This window comes from Gadus chalcogrammus, chromosome 10, assembly GCF_026213295.1.
Source record: "Gadus chalcogrammus isolate NIFS_2021 chromosome 10, NIFS_Gcha_1.0, whole genome shotgun sequence".
NCBI lineage: Eukaryota > Metazoa > Chordata > Actinopteri > Gadiformes > Gadidae > Gadus > Gadus chalcogrammus.
In genome coordinates this window covers 19,923,151-19,941,924 of record NC_079421.1, presented here as the reverse complement: position 1 = coordinate 19,941,924, position 18,774 = coordinate 19,923,151, and the positions used below count along the sequence as shown (strand labels likewise).

Below are 18,774 nucleotides of genomic sequence, written 5' to 3'. Positions count from 1 at the left end.
GTTACTGTACATTGGTCTCCAGAAGCCTTGTCTATTATTAGTATTAATAATCAATACTGCGTTTTATTTAGTGGCACACTCAAGGTCAACATCCGTCATTAAATTAAGGTTCTAAAAAAATTGCTTAAGATAAATAAATGCATTTAGAAAAAGTTAAAAACAACCATTAGGAAATGCGTTAAAACAGGATGACGTGAGTAAACCGGGCCTCAAATGTCTCTAATTTCCCAACAATCAAATCAAATCTGTGTAGTATGGTAATCGCGTCGATACGGTGGCCAGCCGTTTCCGTAACGATGCCGCCCTACTCCTCCGTTCCTCCGCCGGTCCGACCGCCCCTCCCCTGCCATGTTGCTGCAGCAGTGGAACAAACCTCTCCTTTCTTTGGTCTGGCTCGGCTGGACCCGGCCTGGCCTGGCCTGGCCTTGCCTGGCCTGGGGGGTTAAGTGTGCTTGTTAAGCCAGGGTACTCCGTGGCTCCCATGGCCTCCACAAGTTTGACCTGAAATAAGGTGGCTGTTAAACAACAGCAGTACTTGTAACAATTCAGAGGGGAAGCCAGTGAAATATATATATTTTTTATTGACGGGCCGTGTGTGTGTGTGTGTGTGTGTGTGTGTGTGTGTGTGTGTGTGTGTGTGTGTGTGTGTGTGTGTGTGTGTGTGTGTGTGTGTGTGTGTGTGTGTGTGTGTGTGTGTGTGTGTGTGTGTGTGTGTGTGCGTTGGGAGGATGGCCTCGCGGAGGTCAGTGGATTTCTCGGAACGGGTCGGTTGGTAATGGAAGAATGTTCGGCTCTCGGTCTATCTAAACACGCTATAACCGTTTTTTATTACATCGGAGCAACGTGAGCACACTGCACTGTTCAGAGACGCAACGTCGTCGTACCGTTTAAGGGGGATAAAGCATCGACCGGGCGATACAATGTCGTGCGTTATTAATGTTATAATCTGCTGTGTAAATGTTCAAACTTCTTCCCCATCTTTGTATCTGAGAATTACGCTGAGAAGTAATTGTTAAAGAAAAGAAGAAGACTTTTATTCTATTTTCAACCGCGGTGATATGACAACATCTTCATATTCGAGTTTATTTTTCCTCTGGTTGTCAACCTTGAATGTTATTCTTACAATTATCAGTGAAAACATCAGGAACGAGGGGCACTTATTGCCGCATAGACACGGGCGCAGACGTGTCCTCATGATGCGGTTTATCAAAACCAATCTTGTTTTTATTTAAAAGCGGGAGGGACGGCGGTGGGTGGGGGGTGCCGGGGGGGGGGGGGGAATTACCGGAGCGCTGCTCACTCCCCAGCCGTCTCCCCCCCCCCCCCCCCCACCCTCCCCAATCCACCTCCCCTGGCTGCGCTGTCTCCCTCAGGAACTCCGGATCATCCATCAGCCTCCCCCCCAGCCCTTATTTGGGTGACTTAAATGGGTTCAGTTCTCTTAACCCCTCCTCATCACTCACGGCTTCTTCTCCCTCTCCCTCTCCTCCCTCTCCCTCTTCTCTCTCTCTCTCTCTCTCTCTCTCTCTCTCCCTCTCCCTCTCCCTCTCCCTCTCCCTCTCCCTCTCCCTCTCCCTCTCCGCCGCCGCCGCCTCTCCGCCACGGGGGGGAAGAGAGTCTCCCACTCTTCGTACGATCCTTGCCGTCTCTTCTCTCTCGCCATCTTCTTTCCGACCTCCCCACCCACCCAGCTTTTTCTTCTTCTTCTTCCCCTTCCTCTCCACGATGCTCTATCTCTCTCCATCTCTCACACACACTTGGACATTAGTGTTATTTGTGTTATTTTTTCCGGCCCTGTGCAAACACGGCTCTCTGAGCCACACACTCGGGGCCGTGCGATAAGATAAAGTCCTGTTTGCTCTCACACTCGGCCCGCCTGCAGCCGCCTCTTTTACTCACACTCGGCTCTTTTCATTGGCTCGCCGGCGCTGTTGTGTTAAACACCACGGCGTGTGTTTGTGTTCTGCAGGCTACAACTGATCCCGCCCGTGGATCCCTCTCTCTCCCTCTCTCCCTCTCTCTCTCTCTCTCTCTCTCTCTCTCTCTCTCTGTCTCTGTCTCTGTCTCTGTCTCCCTCTCTGTCTCTCTCCCTCTCTCTCTCTCTCTCTCTCTCTCTCTCTCTCTGTCTCTGTCTCTGTCTCTGTCTCTCTCTCCCTCTCTGTCTCTCTCTCTCTCTCTCTCTCTCTCTCTCTCTGTCTCTCTCTCTGTCTCTGTCTCTGTCTCTCTCTCCCTCTCTGCCTCTCTGTCTCTCTCTCTCTCTCTCTCTGCCTCTCTCTCTCTCTCTCTCTCTCTCCCTCTCCCTCTCCCTCTCCCTCTCCCTCGCTCCTGTGTCCGTTTCCCGGAATGTTAAAACGCATCATGAACCTCATTTTATTTGTTTTTTTTGCATATTTTTTTTTTAAACTCCTCTCTCCAGGCGTAACCCTCGCGCCACCGACTGCGCCCGTCTTTTTAGTTGTTAGTCCTTTTGGCTCCGAGCTCCGAGGGTGGAGCTGAACAACCACCCCTCTCCCCCCCCTCTCCCCTCTCCCCCCCCCTCTGCTCCCTCAACCCTGTGTAACCCCCCCCCCCCCTCGTCCCACCCCGTCTCCCCCGTCCCTGTAAAGCTGCCACAGTTTCTGTCTCTGTTCAGTGTAAGGCCGCACATTTCTTAATAGAGAGATGCTCACAGGTCCAGTGGAGCCGGGGCCTGGCTCAATGCGCTTCTGTTTTTGGTGGAGCTCAGAAATGTTTTTCCTGGCCCGGCGCGCTCGTACTTAGGTCCTCTTACAACAAACTAAAAGCTCCTAATTGCCCCCGGGGGAAAGGTTTAGCCACAATAGACGTGCGGTGGGACAAAAGCCCAGCACTCATACCCCCCCCCCCCCCCCAACCCTCACCTCCTACCTTGCCCCGTCTACACCCACCTTCACCCCCCCCCCCCCCCCCCCCCCCCTTTATTGAAGGGGATGCACACGTCAGCAGAGCCTGTGTTGGATGGGCTGTGCAGGGGGGGGGGGGGGGGGGGCAAGCAACCACAGGCCGGTCGCCGTAAAACATTATATATACAATATATAAATATATATATACACACATATACAACATATAGGCCCAGTTAGACACGCTGTGTGGCTGGGTGAAGACTGGGAATGTTTATGGTATACAGACGATCCAGGCCCCCCCCCCCCCACACACACACACACACACACACACACACACACACACCCCCCCTCCAACTCTGATTCTTTTCACGGTTCTTCACATTTTTTATTGAAAGGAAACGAGGGGTTCTGAACGGACGCGCCAATCAAATTGTGCCGGCGAACCCCACGGAGTGTCGCGGGCCGGTCTTTTCCGTACGGTCTGGGGTGGGGGGGGGGCGGGGGGGAGGGGGGTGGTGGGGGGGAGATGGCAGGCAGAGATACGGCCTCCTCTGAGTGAGAGGAGAATCCCAGCTGTGCGCTGCTAATGTGTGGTCGCATTAGGCCAGATAAAACAGCCGCCACTGCCTTAGAGGGGGGGGGGGGGGGGCGAGGGTTTGCCTGCTTTTATTTTTGGTTTACTTGGATGGAATATCCTGTAGATGGAGTGTGCCTCTTTGGCAATGTACGAAATAGCAAAACAATAAGTAATCTGTAACTGTTTGCAGTGCAACTTATTTTTTTTCCTTTTCTTTCCTTCAAACTTTGATTGACACCCGACTTGATGTCGCTGGTGCACTCCACACAGGTTCAACCTCCGACGCTAAGATTTATCTGTGCCTACCCCCTTGACCCCGAGAGGGTGGGGGTGTGTGGGGGGGGGGGGTTCTGAGTGCACCCCCGGCCCTCTCTCTCTCTCTCCTTGCGGGCGTGGAAAAAAGTCCTCCATTCATTTTAGCCATCCATAAAGCAAATATTGTTGCACATGCAGGAGATGATCAGTCTCGGCGATGCCTTCTTGTGTGGCGAGTCACGGGCCATTTGAGTTGCACAGCGCGCCGGCTCAGCCACCTGACCCGAGCGCGGCCTGGAGCCCTCATCACGGAGCCCTGCCCCGCCCCCGCCGCCGCCGCCACCACCACCACCACCACCAGCAGCACCGCCGATCCACAACATTTATGTAGAGGAATTCCTGGAAGGAGGGGGGGCGGGGCCGGCGTCGTGGACACGGAGACAAATAAGCAGTTGATGTGGAGTCGTGGCCACAATCTCCTCCTAGAGGAAGCACGGAACATGGAAACTGTGTTGCTGCTGCCCTCTCTCTCTCCTTGGTCGGCGCGCGATCGCTCCTCTCGCTTGCTCGCTTGCTCGCGTGCGTGCGTGCGTGCGTGCGTGCGTGCGTGCGTGCGTTACTTTTTTTTTTATTCCCCATCAAAGAGGTTTGGTTTCTTGGCTGATTCGTACGGGGCTTTCATTTTGTAATCATGACGTCAAAAATGTCATTCTCACATCAAGAATAAATGCTGTGCTTTATCGGTCCGTCATCACAGGCCTGCCCAATGCTTCATTATATCATTACACTTCTGCTACTTTATGATTTATGGTCCCAAATTGACCCGGAGATGTCACCAGAGGTGGTACCGGTGGTACCGGTGAACAAGGCCCTCCCTATGGCGGCCTGGGACTGCTGCGTCAGGTCCGGGTGGCCGTGCTGCCCCACCCTGGGGTGTTCAGCAGCACGGTTTCCCTCGCCCATAAAACTCCACTTAGTTTAACGGCGCCGCGGGAGCGGCGAGGACACGGCAGTGAAACCCCCGGCCGGCGTCCTGTGCGGTCGGCTCAGAACTGGGCCTTTTGTTTCACCTTTCACGGCTCCTCGGAGCCCATTAACTGAGCCAGCAGGGCCCTCCGTGATTTAACATGGCAGTTACAGGAGCCAAGTCGGCCCCCCCCCCCCCTGCACTGTTCTACATTCCTGCAGTGGAGTGCAACGGCACACTAAATGTTGTCTACTGGGACCGCTGTTAACCAATCTCTAATGGGGGGTGTGTGTGTGTGTGTGTGTGTGTGTGTGTGTGTGTGTGTGTGTGTGTGTGTGTGTGTGTGTGTGTGTGTGTGTGTGTGTGTGTGTGTGTGTGTGTGTGTGTGTGTGTGTGTGTGTGTGTGTGTGTGTGTACACGTGTACACGTGTACTCCTATGCATGCGTGCGTGTGTGTACGCGTGTACTCCTATGCGCGTGTACATGTGTGTGTGTGTGTGTGTGTGTACATGTGTACTCCTGTGTGTGTGTGTGTGTGTGTGTGTGTGTGTGTGTGTGCGCACAAACACCCGCCGCACCCGCCCAAGTGTGCAGGCCGCTGAGACGGGGGGCCAACACGTGCGCCGGCGCGGTGTTTTGGCGCGGCGCTCGGGTGACAGGATGAGCTGTGATCAATGAGCTGTCGACAGAACACTTCTGACCCGGCGGAGAGCGGGTCCCCCGGTGGAGCGGGGGCCCGGCTGCAGGCCACCGAGGCAGGGCCGGCCCCCCGCACAAAGAGCACTCTGTCTCAGGATGTCAGGAGGATCCCCCCCAAACCCCCCAACCCACCTCCACAACATCACGCCGCGATCGCGGCCGATAGCACGGCTTGTTGTCGATTTCACTCGCGATCGACCTCGAGGATACGCACAAAGGATTGATCCCTTGATCGGGGGTTCCTGGAACTAGACGTCTGAAACCAAACACTCTTGGATTTGTTTGGAGAAATGTTATCTATGCTGAATGTATGTATGAATATATAGAAAAAGGGATTTACATTATTTTGGTAGCCAGAAATAGTGATATGGTTGAGGCCACTTGTCACATCAAATTAGATGTCCTGGCTCTCATAAAGTAAACATTGCTGACTGTAAACAATACCTCCACTGTGAGGGGCTAATAAAATACCCCGGAGTGGCCTTTGAAAGCCCGGGCTACTTCAGGGCTTCTGAATGACTGCACAGTGTCTCAGGGAGAGCTGGGAGAACTCCAAGGGTCCACTACATCTCTCTACATTAAAGTCCAGCCAGCGGGCTGGGTGGACCTCAAGCCCATGAAGCCGTAGGTTCCTAAACTGGGGTTCAGACGGCGTTGTTGGTGTTGACGTTAACATTGTTCGACTTTGCCCGCTGCATGACGAAAGGCTCGCGTGAAGTTCTCTATAGCGATTAAGTTGTTAAAAGTGTAAAGCCATCTTTTATACCAGAACACTCACACTTTTATGGGCTCTTTCCGTACCATGTAAAGCAGCTGGATGCTAAACGCTACCTTCTGGAGAATCAAATAATTTAGGTAGCTCGGTTGTGTTACTTTTACTGGCACCTGTCATGCTTAAAAGTTCAATAAAGTCTTTAAACGGTTCACCGATCAAAATAATAATTCACACCGATATTTGTTGAGGTTCTGTTTTATGTGTTTTATTTGCGTTGTGCTGGGATGGATTCGAATTTCAGCGGCGCTTAACCTGTTGCATGGAGACACAAGTCATTGGCAAGTTTAGAAGAGATGGGGTTTAGGTTTACATTGCATTCATTTACTTAGTTTCCTTTTTGTTAATGTAATCAAGTTCAATGCACCCAAGCTGTTCTTCATAATCCTTTGAGATAGACACCTTAGATTCACAACATTTAGGTTGAGGAAGTTAACTAGGGCTGGATAATAATATCGATTCATCAATGCACTGCAATTTATTTGTTCTCTATACAATTTCGAATCAGAATTTTTTTAAATTGATTATTTCCATAAAAAAAAAAAATGACTCCGTCATTGTAATCTAAAAGCGAGTATGCCTAAATATACATGGCCTTTTACATTTTTCCATGTTATGATTATAACTTTTATGCTGCAAGTTTAGCTCAGGAATAATACTATACAATGGTGTATTCCCCTTTTGCTAGTTAAAGCACAATGAAATGGTTAATTCATTATAAAATGGTTAATTCTAAATAATATTTAGGTGTTTTTGTCATCTGCACGTATTATTGAATCGATATCGAAGCAATTGGATCAATATCGCATCGCATCGAATCGATTTCTAATCGAATAAAGACCTATAGAATCAAATTGAATTGAATTGTGAGGTACCTGGCAATGCCCAGCCCTAAAGTTAACCCTAAAAATGACACTAGAATTAGCCGGGCCTGATATGAGGGAAGGGGAATTCTCCGTAGTTAATTATAGTTCATCAATTTAATAATTTCCGTTGATCCAACATCAATTTCCAGGCACCTTCAGGCTTCAGATGAACCACTGGTTGACATTGAGCAACTTGCGTGTTAAAGGCATGAAGTCATTCTGAAGCTATAAAGTGTCCTGTAATAGGATCACGGCAGGGAGTCCTAATAGGCTAACCTATAACTTTCACTGGGCTACGACTTGACCCCATGGAGGCCCTCGTCCAACACTACCCACTGCGACCTCCCACCCAGCCTCCCCCTCCCCCTCCCCCTCCCCCTCGCCTAACACTATTGCATCCAGCTTAAAAATCTATTCTCGCTCAATAAACTGTGTGTAAAAGCAGTGCAAGGGATTTTATAGCAGCGTTAAAACACAATACATTGACGTGTATGTTTGGTGGTTAATAAGTGGTGTGATTCACCGGGTTGGTAGAAGGTCTTCTCTGTCCGCTCGCACTGCTGGATTTTGTATAGGTTTTGTGTTAGTGTACTCTTATAAACATTTGATTAGGATCGCGGTTCCTCTGGCCGCCACGCCGTCTGCACCAGCGCAGAGAGATCCCGGAGTTATTCAACATTTTAAACAAATTAGCGAGTCGCCTCACGTCTGGGGCCCGATCGCCCGGCTCCAATAGATATTAATCCCCCAGGCAGTTGTCTTAAAACGCACCCCAGCGATGGTGGGGCCCGACCCCTTTAAATAAACACTTTTGGTGACCGGCGTGAGGGAGAGCCATCGCTCACCACGAGTGATGATCCTCTCGGCTATCTCCCCGGCACTCGGTGGCCTAAACAGTTTATTTCGTGTTTTGCAGTCACTTCCTAGGAGCCGTAGAGTTTGACAGAAACGGAGGGAAACCAGATCATCCCGGCGAGATGGTTTCGACCTGATAAGTGGGGAACAGGGTACATTAGGGAGAGAAACGGAGCGATGCGCTAAAACTGTGGGATTAGCCGGTTTGCGGTCCGTTTACACAGACAGATGCCACATGCTGCCGGGGTACGCTGGCGTGAGAGCAGGGGCCTATCTACCTATCTTTTACTCTAAGTAGTTGTTCTTAATCCATGGAAAAACACTAACAGTTCAAGTCTGTTTATGCCTGCAGCACCCTGTTTTGTTTTTTTACATCCATTTACTTTGAAGTAATTTAGCACTTTTTACACTTTTTTGTTGCGCTTTTACAAAAGCGATTTTGCAGTGGATATTTTAAATTAAGGTATGAATGAATGAATGATTTATTTAAAATATGCAACAACAAAACAACAATAATAATGCATCAACAGGAGTCAGCCCTAGTGACTCCTGCACTGATAATGCCGCCAAGCACTCTATATAAAAAAAATGCTACAACATATTTGAAAAGGGGTGGGAAGAAGTAAAAACTGGTTCAATCCCACCCCACTTCTTTAAACAATATTAACAGGTCAGAAATCAAAACTCAAAACTCAAAACTACCTGTTTCCTTCAGACTCATTTCTCATTTTCATGATAACAAATCTATGTATCATCAACACTTGCGTATCTGTACACCATACAGATACACATAGATACACACAAGCGTACAACACTTGCATTTCTGTACTCCATACCAATACACATACACTGGAAAGGTACAGGTAGGTATTGGGGATCTCACTTATGTGTGACTATATGTGGACTGAGTGTATCTGGGTTTGAACCCGGGTCTTGAAGTCAGACATCTGAACCACTAAACCAAACAGATCTCCTATATTACGTATGCAACAAAACCAGGACACAAGATGGACGTCATGGGGACTTTCTCTGCGATTCCATCCACCATGGCTGAATAATTCACAACATATGCCTGAAACTTACGTGTAACAACGATACAGATCGGTGTAGATTGGGAGTTAGCATGTTGTGCTCAGTACTCAACGCGATCGGCCGTGCCACCCTCTCTCCCGTGAGCCCCTCCCCGACTCTTCTGAGACCCCCCCCAACACCTCTACTCTACAGTAACGCTTCCCGCGGGCCCAGGGGCGGCTTGTTAGCGTTTGCTAATCTTGAGCGTCACCCTTGATGGATAACCCCTCCCAAGTGTGCAGGATCCAAAGGATTAGAGGTGTTTACCTCTGGTAGCATGCCGGGTACCTCCACACTTAATGACTGGAATTAATAACCCTCTGACGCCCGCCGGACAGCTCTGTTTATGCACGGGCAGAGACGCCACTGTCTGCTCTGGACGCCCTGCGTCTCTGCGTGAGTGCGTCCCGTCCTTGACCAGAGAGGTCTGTGTTTATAAGTCACTTTGGGGGGTGGGGGGTGGGGGGGGGGGGTGGTGTTAGTCATTATTCCTCTTTCTGAAATGAGTCAAGCTTTTTTTTCTTTTCTTCATATATATTCCTGTATTGTTTTTTTTGTCTTGATACACTTTATAGGTAATACAACTTACTTGGATAGTAATAATACTGGAGTACGGCGATGTTTACATTTCTGTCTTTCGCTGTGTGTCTCCCCCTCCCCGCTCCTTCCCTTATTTTCCCTCATGTGTGTACACACACACACACACACACACAGACACACAGACAGACACACACACACACACACACACACACACACACACACACACACACACACACACACACACACACACACACACACACACACACACACACACACACACACACAGACTCTGAGAAGCATGGGAACAGGCTAGGGGCTCTGACAGCTTGAATAAAACCTCACACAAAGAGCAAAAGCTCTGGAGGGAGTGAGGGGAGGAGAGGGGAGGGGGGGGAGGCAAGGTGAAGGGGGGGGGGGGGGGGGGGGAGGGGGGGAGAGTAACGCAACACCGTACAGTAGCCTGCATCTCCTCCGGCTCACACAGACACCTTCGCACCAGATACCGGGCGTGGCAGGCCATCGACACACACACACACACACACACACACACACACACACACACACACACACACACACACACACACACACACACACACACACACACACACACAAAGGGGAGAAGCTATTGCTTTCAGTGACGAGACCCCTGGGTGACCTCCCCCCATCGACCTGGGCCTGACCCCTGTCCCTATGGGGGCCGGGGGGGGGGGGGGGAAGAGAGAGAGGAAGGCAAGACTCCCTGGTGTCACCGCACAGCGTTCCAATGAGCGGTGGGGGGGGGAGGTGGTGGGGGCACAATGGGGCGAGTAAGCAAAGCCGCCTCGACCATTGTGCCCCGGCAGTAAATCAGCCCGGACGTGACGGAGAGCCGATGCATCGGGGGAGTCGGCCATGTGTTCACCTTGAAGGCCCGTTTATATTTTCTAATGTGTCATTCAGCCGGGCTCCTGGGCTCCTCCTCGTATTGTGCAGGAGCTCTCTTACCACAGCTGGGCCGCTGCTGGGTCTGCAGCAGCTGGTGTTGTGGAGGTGCTGCTGTCTTCAGGCTCCAGGGCTGAGCCCCAAGGTGTGAGCCCGGCTGCAGTGGAATGTGTCTCATCAAGGCCTTATTGTCACTCACAGAACGCTGGGCCTTTGGTATATGACCTTTTCTTTTCCGGACTGGCCATAGAGGATCGAGGATCGAATAAATCAGGGTTTATTTAGGAGAATAGAAGTCCTATTGTGGTACCCTATTGTGAATAAGATGTGTGAACGCAACGGGCAATCAGCCCAGCACTGCCCTGAGAAGATTCTCCCTGTGTGTGTCCTTTTTGCCTCACAACGCTGTGTTGCTCAAAGCCGTGTTCTGTTCTGCTCCGCCACAGTCGACCTGGAGCACATGAGGACGGTGAAGTCGGACAAACACCAGCGCTTCTGCCAAGAGAACGGCCTCATCAGTCAGTTCGTATCGGCCAAGACGGGGGACTCGGTAAGAGCCGGCCAAAAAGCGCTCGTCTTGTCAGACGCGTTGATGAAAGAGTGTGTGTCTACACAGGGATGTGTGTATCTGCTGATCACCTGTCGCTCCCCCCCCCCCCCCCCCCCCCCCCCCCCCCCCCGTCAGGTGTTCCTCTGTTTCCAGCGAGTGGCCGCTGAGATCCTGGGAGTGAAGCTCAACAAGGCTGAGATGGAGCAATCCCAGGTGGGCCTCGACGGTGTCCGTTTCCCCCTCTCTCTCTCTCTTTGTTCCGCACCCTCTAGTTTCCCCCTTGACTCTCTCTCCCTCTTGTCTTTTCCACACCCGCTCACTGACTCTCTCCCCGACCATGTTTTCTTTAAATAGCTGTCATAATCACGGTCTTGGGGGTTTCACAGGGCTTTTGTTTGAATGAGGTTTGACAACAACGAGGGTCTCCAAACAGCAGTGAGTTCCAAAGCATCCTGGTGGAAAATATTTGTGGTTCAGGAGGGACAAATAACATTCTTTGAGTGTATGAAGCCGAAAATAAGGTGTCATGGGGGACCAGAAAACTAAATAAATGAATTTGATTTCCTCAAAGGAAGCCAACAATGCTTCAGACCAGGGGGAAAAATCACACCTCTGTCTCCTTTTCTTGACTTCCAGGAAGTTGTGTATGTAGCCGACTCCTAAGCCATTAGACAAACACCCTCTCCTCTTCCTGGGTGGGAAAAACAAAACCGATTCCAGTTGTATCATTTTTCCATCTTTTCTCAATTGTGGCTTTACAACCCTCGGCCCACCCCCCCAGTAGCATCGGCGGGGGGGGGGGGACATCAATAGCGTCTGAACGCGGGAGCCGCCATCGAGCCAGGCTCTGCGCGGAGGGGAGTCGGCCACGCGGGGTCAGCGGGGGTCGCCGTACGCTGTAGAGGGCCTTCCGCAGAGTAAACACGGCCTTGTTATGCCGGACTCCTGTGACGGCCTACCTGCCACTGACGGGACCCATCTGTACACAGCCCCACGCTGACCACGTTAGTGCGTGGAGCCGTGGAGGTCAGAGGTACGCGCTCTGTTTTTAGGGTGAGGAGGTTAGGTTTCGCCCCTCTGATTTATAGTCTTTATCTCCCTTCGACCGGCACGGGTCCGAACGGGTGGTGCGGGGGTGGTCTCGCAGCATCAGGCTGTGTTGCCCCTTGGTGGCAGGCCATGGACCCCCCCCCCCCTCCAGAAGCATTAATCCTTCCCCTGATACGACCGCTTGGAGCCAGGCTGGCTGGGCACCGGCTGATGAGCCTGAGCTGGAGGTTGAGGGGTCAGGACCCCCTGCCCACCCCTCCCACAACCCCGTGAGGGCAAGGCTGGATACATTCTCAAGCCCCCAACCTCCCTCTACTCCCAGTGCTGCTCCCTGCTGACCCAGCCGGAGCCAGCGTGGGTTAATGAAGGCGTTTGACTCTGTTCCTCTCCGTCACCTCCTTGATAGCTGCCTCAATAAAGCCAAGTGCTTAAATCTAGGATAATACTGGGGGGGGCTCTGCTGGGTTTAAGTGCTTGGCTTAAATTTACTGTCAGTTAGACGGTCAGTGCCAATGCCAGTACGAAGACACACACACAAAAACATAGGCTGTTGTCTGAGATCGTCTCGATATCGTTATACAAATGTGACACAAATTCAGAATTGCTTATGTGTATCAATCTGCTAAAGATACAAAACATTGGTCAGGGACGGAATGGTCATCTTTTGGTGGACCAGCCCCCAAAGTAGCTTCAAGTGCAGTGTAGGCATCGTCCAGTCACCGGCCTTTTGGTCAGGGAATGAAAGCGGGACCTAGTTTTAATGGATGTCGGCAAAGATAAAGGAGTCGTCGACTGCGCACGAGATGTGTTCACCAGCGAAAGCCGCGTCGACCGATTGTCAGGTTTAAAGGGCTTAAACACGGGGGTCACGACCCCGGACAAGATCCTATCTTCCGGGGAGCCCGCTCCATCATGGTCCCCTGTCTAGAGGATCAGATAGCCAGGTTGCGGATCACTCAGTGGCTCAGACACCAGGCTTCGACAGCTCGTAAATCAGCCAGCCAGCCAGCCGCTGGTCCCCAGCTATGTTGTCTGGTCCTAACCCCTCTCTAAGCCAGTATGGAGACCTCATATGTTTATGTTTGTGTGTGAATGCAGAGTGTGTGAATGCATTTGCATGTGTCTGTGTATCTGTTGTTTTATGTTCACATCTTATGATACATCATCAAGTTTACATTTTAATTATTAATTTTATTTTTCCATCTGCATTTTAATTCATTGAATTTGCTTCTGTTCTCTTGAGTCATCTGTTTTAATATTGTTTTATTATCCTAACCCTGCCTTGCCCCGGTCTTCTCATTTTTCTTCCTCCTCCTCCTCCTCGTCCTCCTCCCGCCGTGGCACTGTCCTTGCACCTTCCTACCGCCGTCTGTCTTGTTATCCTTCTACAAACACTCTCTCCTCTTCGTACCCCCCCTGGCCCACTCTGACTGGGTGACCCCACGCTCAGATGATCGTGAAGGCTGAGCTGGTGAACTACCCGCAGGACGAAGGACCCATTAGCCAAGACACCGCTCAGCGGAGCAAAATATGCTCCATTCAGTAGGCCAAAGTATGTGTTGTCTTGCTGCAGTCGTGGTAGACGACCCGAGTAGTAAACAGTTCCTCTAGTCACCCCAGTTGGACTTTTAGATTAGAGATGAGATGCAATGTTCATGAATCATTTTTAGGGGTCTTGGGGGTCGAAAGCCAGGGCCTCAGTTAGAAGTCGGTTTAGGTCCTACCTACTAAATAGGAACAACTTTGCTTCCATTGGCGACTTTGTATCGGAATCAACCAACGTGACATGTGGCGTCCCACAAGGTTCGATTTTAGGACCCTCTTTATTCAACATCTACATGCTCCAACTAGGTCAAATCGTGCAAAATAACAATATTGACCATCTTTGCTATGCTGATGACACGCAAATCTATGTATCGCTATCACCAAATGACTATCCGTAGATCTGCTGTGACAGTGCATTGAGCAAGTGAAAGACTGGATGTGCCAACATTTCCTTCAACTAAATGAGGACATGAGAGATAATTAAATTTGGTTCTAAAACGGAAAGGCTTAAAGTAACCCAACACCTTCACTCTCTGTCCCTGAAAAACTCAATCAAAGCCAGAAATCTAGGGGTTATCATGGATTCAGATTTACATTTCAACAGTCACATCAAATCAGTTACAAAATCTGCATATTATCACCTTACAATGTAGCAAGACTTGGAGGGCTCATGTCCACCGAAGACTTACAAAAACCTGTGCCTTTATCACTAATAAGCATGGTTACTGCAATGGTCTCCTTACAGGTGATTTACATTTATTTTACTCCCAAAACAAACTCTAAGGAAGCTTCAGCTTGTTCAGAATGCTGCTGCTAGAGTTCTAACTAAGACCAAAATATTTGAACATATTACACCAATTCTTAAATCGTTACATTGGCTTCCTGTGGGTCAGAGAATTGATTTTAAAATCATGTTGCTAACCTATAAATCCCTACATGGTTTAGGCCCAAAACATTTAACTGATATGCTTCCACTACATAAGCCTTCTAGACCACTAAGATCTTCTGAGACCAATCTGTTAATTATCCCCAGAGTAAACACGAAACATGGGAAAGCCGGATTTAGTTACTATGCAACAAATAGCTGGAATAAACTCCCTGTGGAGTTAAGACTTGCCCGGACTCTGAGCACCTTTAAAACAAGACTGATGATTTTTATGTTTGCTTTAGCTTTCTTCTAAATATTAAATACATTGCACTTTATAAAAAGCTTTTTTAACTCTGCCTTTATTTTCTATTTTATTACTAAAAGGCCTTTATAACTTTCTAATTTACTAATTTCTTTGAATAGATTTTCTTTTACTTATCTATTATTTTATTGTATGACAATATTTATACGTGAAGCACTTTGAGTCTGCCTTGTGCATGAAAAGTGCTATATAAATAAAGTTGCCTTGCCTTGCCTTAATAATCAACCTTCTTGACCGTTATCCCCTCTCTGTTCCATGTTTATTGTCTGTAAACCACCATCCTTTGTGGCACACTGGTGAGGCTAGAGGGAGTAGAGGTTTGAGCTCCAACTATCCCCTGGCTGACCCAGAGTGCTGGCGCCCAGACGGTCGGTCACGTTAGGACAAAATCCATGGATGGCTGAATCGTTTAGGGTTAGGGTTAGGGTTAGCTCGGGCTCCTAAGGTCCATGTCTGTCGAGGACCCCCCCCCCCGCTCATCCACTCAGGCTCTACCTCTTAACTTGTGTTATTTATGTTTTTGCCTGCAGCGTGTGGTGAGGGCAGACATCGTGAACTACAGTCAGGATTCCGTGGCCCGGGCCGCCAACCCCCAGCGAAGCTCCATGTGCGTGGTCCAGTGATTCAAGCCCACTCTGGATCACACACTCTCCCCCCCATTCCATCCCTTTACCCCCATGTCCCCATGTCTACCCTTAAGGACACGCACACACCCAAACACAAACACACACACACACGTACACACAAAATTTCACTCATGCTCACGATTCGATGGGGAAGTCAGTATTCGTTGTTTCAGGCAGGAGGTTTGGTGGTCACGTGACCAATTGGATTCCTGTTAAGTTGGCCTTGCTGTGTTATTTGTATTTGTAAGTGAGAAGAAGCAACTGAATCCCAGTTCTGCATGTATGAAATCTAGATTTTCTTTTGTAAATTATAAGTCCTCTTGTGTTCCCCAGTTTAAAGTCACAATGTGTTTTTAGTGTTTATTTTTCTTTAATCATGGCCAATACTATCTTACCATCGAACCGGTTCCATTGTCGAACAAACTCATGCCAACTTTTGTTTCGTTGTGCGACTGTTTGACTGTATCTTACTGCAGAGAAAACCTGGTTTTCTGCAGACGAAGACGGGAGCGTCCACTATGCTTTCAAAATCTTCGATAAACATACGTTGTTCCTTCATACGTGTTGGGTTTTCAGCTCATCGTTGTGTTTTAAAACTACAGTGTATCACAAATGCTATCGGCTAAAACTTCTGCTATTGCCTCCAGTTGGGGTGTTCAGATCGGGCTAATCTCACAAATCAGACTTTAGATATTAATCTAAGTCGAAGAAAGTTCTGTCTAAATGATAAGGCCTTCACTCATATTCATTCTTGCCTGCTATTCGACTTTAGATATTAAGTCTGATGGTAGACGAGCTAAGACCTTGGAGAACAGGAATTTAATGAATGAATTAATGTCTTTCTTTCGCTTCATATCTATTTCGACCAATCATGTTGCTGGAGGCGGGGAGCTGCAAGCATGTCATTGCTGATCTCCAACTCGGCCAGCAGTAGTTAACTGTAAAACAAAAATGTGGTTTCAAATCAACACCATGCAGTCTGGCCAATGAAGGAATACACATGTTAAAATCCCCTTCTGAAAGCTTCATCCACTGTTTCAAATGAGTTTACTATGGTGTAATATCTCAGTAATGAAGCAACAAACAAAGCGTATCTCAGCCCCTTGCAGGTCCTGCTTTCCGACCAACGCTTTGTACCGTCTCCTCCTGCTATAACGCTGTAGGACGGCTGGATCCCAGATAAAGGTCGGACTATCTGATACACGTACAAAGAGGGGATGGGTTGGGGTCGCATTGACCAGCTGTGTTCAAGGACGAGTGTGTACTTGTGTTTGTATGTTAAACCAGTGGCTTCTACATCCATGGGGCTGCTATATTCAGAGGAAGATAAATATGTGATATGAACAGAAGTAGAGTGAACTTAAGTTTAGTTTTTTATATGTGCCAATAGCGGCTTGCGTTAGCAGTGCTGTGGTGTTGGTGTTACTTAAAAGAGAAGTGTTAATTTTGTGACTTTTAGATGACAAAAAATGAAATCCTTTATTTTAAAAAAACTACAAGACAATACGTTCTTGTGCATTTATGGTTCCTCAGATTTACATCTTATATTGTAATCAGTGATCATCCTAAAATAATCAATAACTTTCAGATTATTTATATTCATAGTGTTCCTTTCATTTCAAAACAGATATATTTGTGTTTTGCTGATTAAAGTCAAAGTGACTCAGTTGAGCAGCTAAAAGATAAAATGATTTGTTAGGGAGCAGAGGAGTTTGCATCGATGCTATGACTTTTTTAAGCAATGCTAATGAAAGACTAGAGGATATACGCTGTACTGTAAACAATATAAAAGAAAGCCTACTTCTGGTTACGTGGTTTAATGGTGTCTGCCTTTATTTTATGTTGTTATACCATATTTGTACTGTAGCTTCTTTCTTGGTATTGTTCTGTGACAGATCTTTCTCTCCCTCTCATTCGGTGAGTAGCTGCCTCTCTCGTTACCACTTCTTCACGGGGCCTGCTCCTTTTCAAATCATAATCATGCGAACTAAAGGTGAAACGATAAGAGAAAGAAAATCACAAATGTACACTTTAAATTGGGTTGTTAAATTACATTTTATTGAACATGCTGATCTTTGTAAATAAAATCACCTATGGAATAAAACGCAATGTGTATGGCTTGTTAATACAGTGCTCAAGTGACTTGACATTGGAAGTTATGAACTTAACCAACCAGTTTATAAAATGATTTGTTGGGGAATTAAGACCGGTAGGGTGTATTCATTCAGTTAGGAGCAGTGTTGTTTTAACAAAAAAAAAACATATTTGAATGCGTGCAGATGCTGTCATCACTCAGCCTTTGTTAGGTGTGTCGCTGTCCCGAGCATTCAGTACAATGTGCACAGGCCTGGATTTCATGGCCATTTTTCACTCTGCTTAAACCGACCAAGGTAGGCCCTGGAGCTCTTTCGGATGAGCTGGGACTGATGGAATCGGGGCTATAACCTATGAGGACATCAGTAGATTAAGGATACCTGTGTTGAAATCCAAGCATTAGAACTGAAACTTGACCAGCGCACCTGAGATCCCACCTGTATAGAAGCTAAGCTAAGTCTCCTCAAGCTAATGAGGCACCTGGCCTTTGTTCCCTAAATCTTCACCGGGACGAGCCCTAAGCCCACTCCGGACAGATGATACAATATTTCTTTTTATAAATGGTTGTAAGCTGTATTTATGAATCACTTAAATGGCTCAGGCTTTTGTTGCCCTCCCGAAACTTTGAAGAGGTTCTATGGTTTCCAGTTTAACCATTTTTTGTGTTTTCTTTTTTGTTGTTTCGTCAACGTCATTCAACACCGCGTCTTTTGAACACGTGCACACCAAACGATAAATGCGATGAGATAACGGAATAAAAATAATCCCTTATATTTTTCGGGGCGGGGTTTAATACGTCATATAATTTGTACCTTTTAACAGTTTAGCTGTTGTTTAATGTCTTCGTCTGGCTGTCGAGGATTCCGTTACAGGAGTTCCCTCTAACGGCGAGCGGAGGAGGAGAGACAACACAGCTGGAGCCGTTCCAACACACATGCATTGTTTCGCTTCGGTGAACGTCTTTGGGATCGTCTCTGCTGACATTTTTTTTGGTCGAGAGCTGTCACAGACGCTGACAGGCGAGGCTTGCCCTTGGCTTTGCGGCTGTTTAGACAGGTGTTTTCACAAAGAAAACAACTGCAGCCCGTTTCCAGCTTAAAAACTCACAAACGAAGAGACACAGGATAAGAATCTTATTAAAGGGATCATGTCTCGGAAAAAAGGACGAGTCCGTGAAAGATTGGCAGGAGGTCTTTAAATTCGTGTAGAATTAAATTTGTCTACCAGTGTAGACTACTCGATTGTGGCCAGTGGAATCGGTTAGGCCTACTTGGGACACAGACACACTACAAGGACACACAAAACAATGAACGATTTGACAAAGTATCTCTACTA

At 48.2% G+C, this 18,774-nt stretch overlaps 1 protein-coding gene across 1 annotated transcript in view; it reads left to right on the top strand.

Moving 5' to 3' along the window:
• The window catches only part of rab28 (RAB28, member RAS oncogene family), a 31,721-nt gene extending 14,235 nt beyond the window's left edge, over positions 1–17,486 (top strand). Inside the window, exons 5-7 of the mRNA XM_056600767.1 lie at positions 10,831–10,934; positions 11,070–11,147; positions 15,250–17,486. Of these exons, the coding sequence (XP_056456742.1) occupies positions 10,831–10,934; positions 11,070–11,147; positions 15,250–15,342 (275 nt within the window). The 3' untranslated portion in view covers positions 15,343–17,486. The remainder of the gene's footprint in view (positions 1–10,830; positions 10,935–11,069; positions 11,148–15,249) is intronic.
• Positions 17,487–18,774: the final 1,288 nt, after the last annotated feature.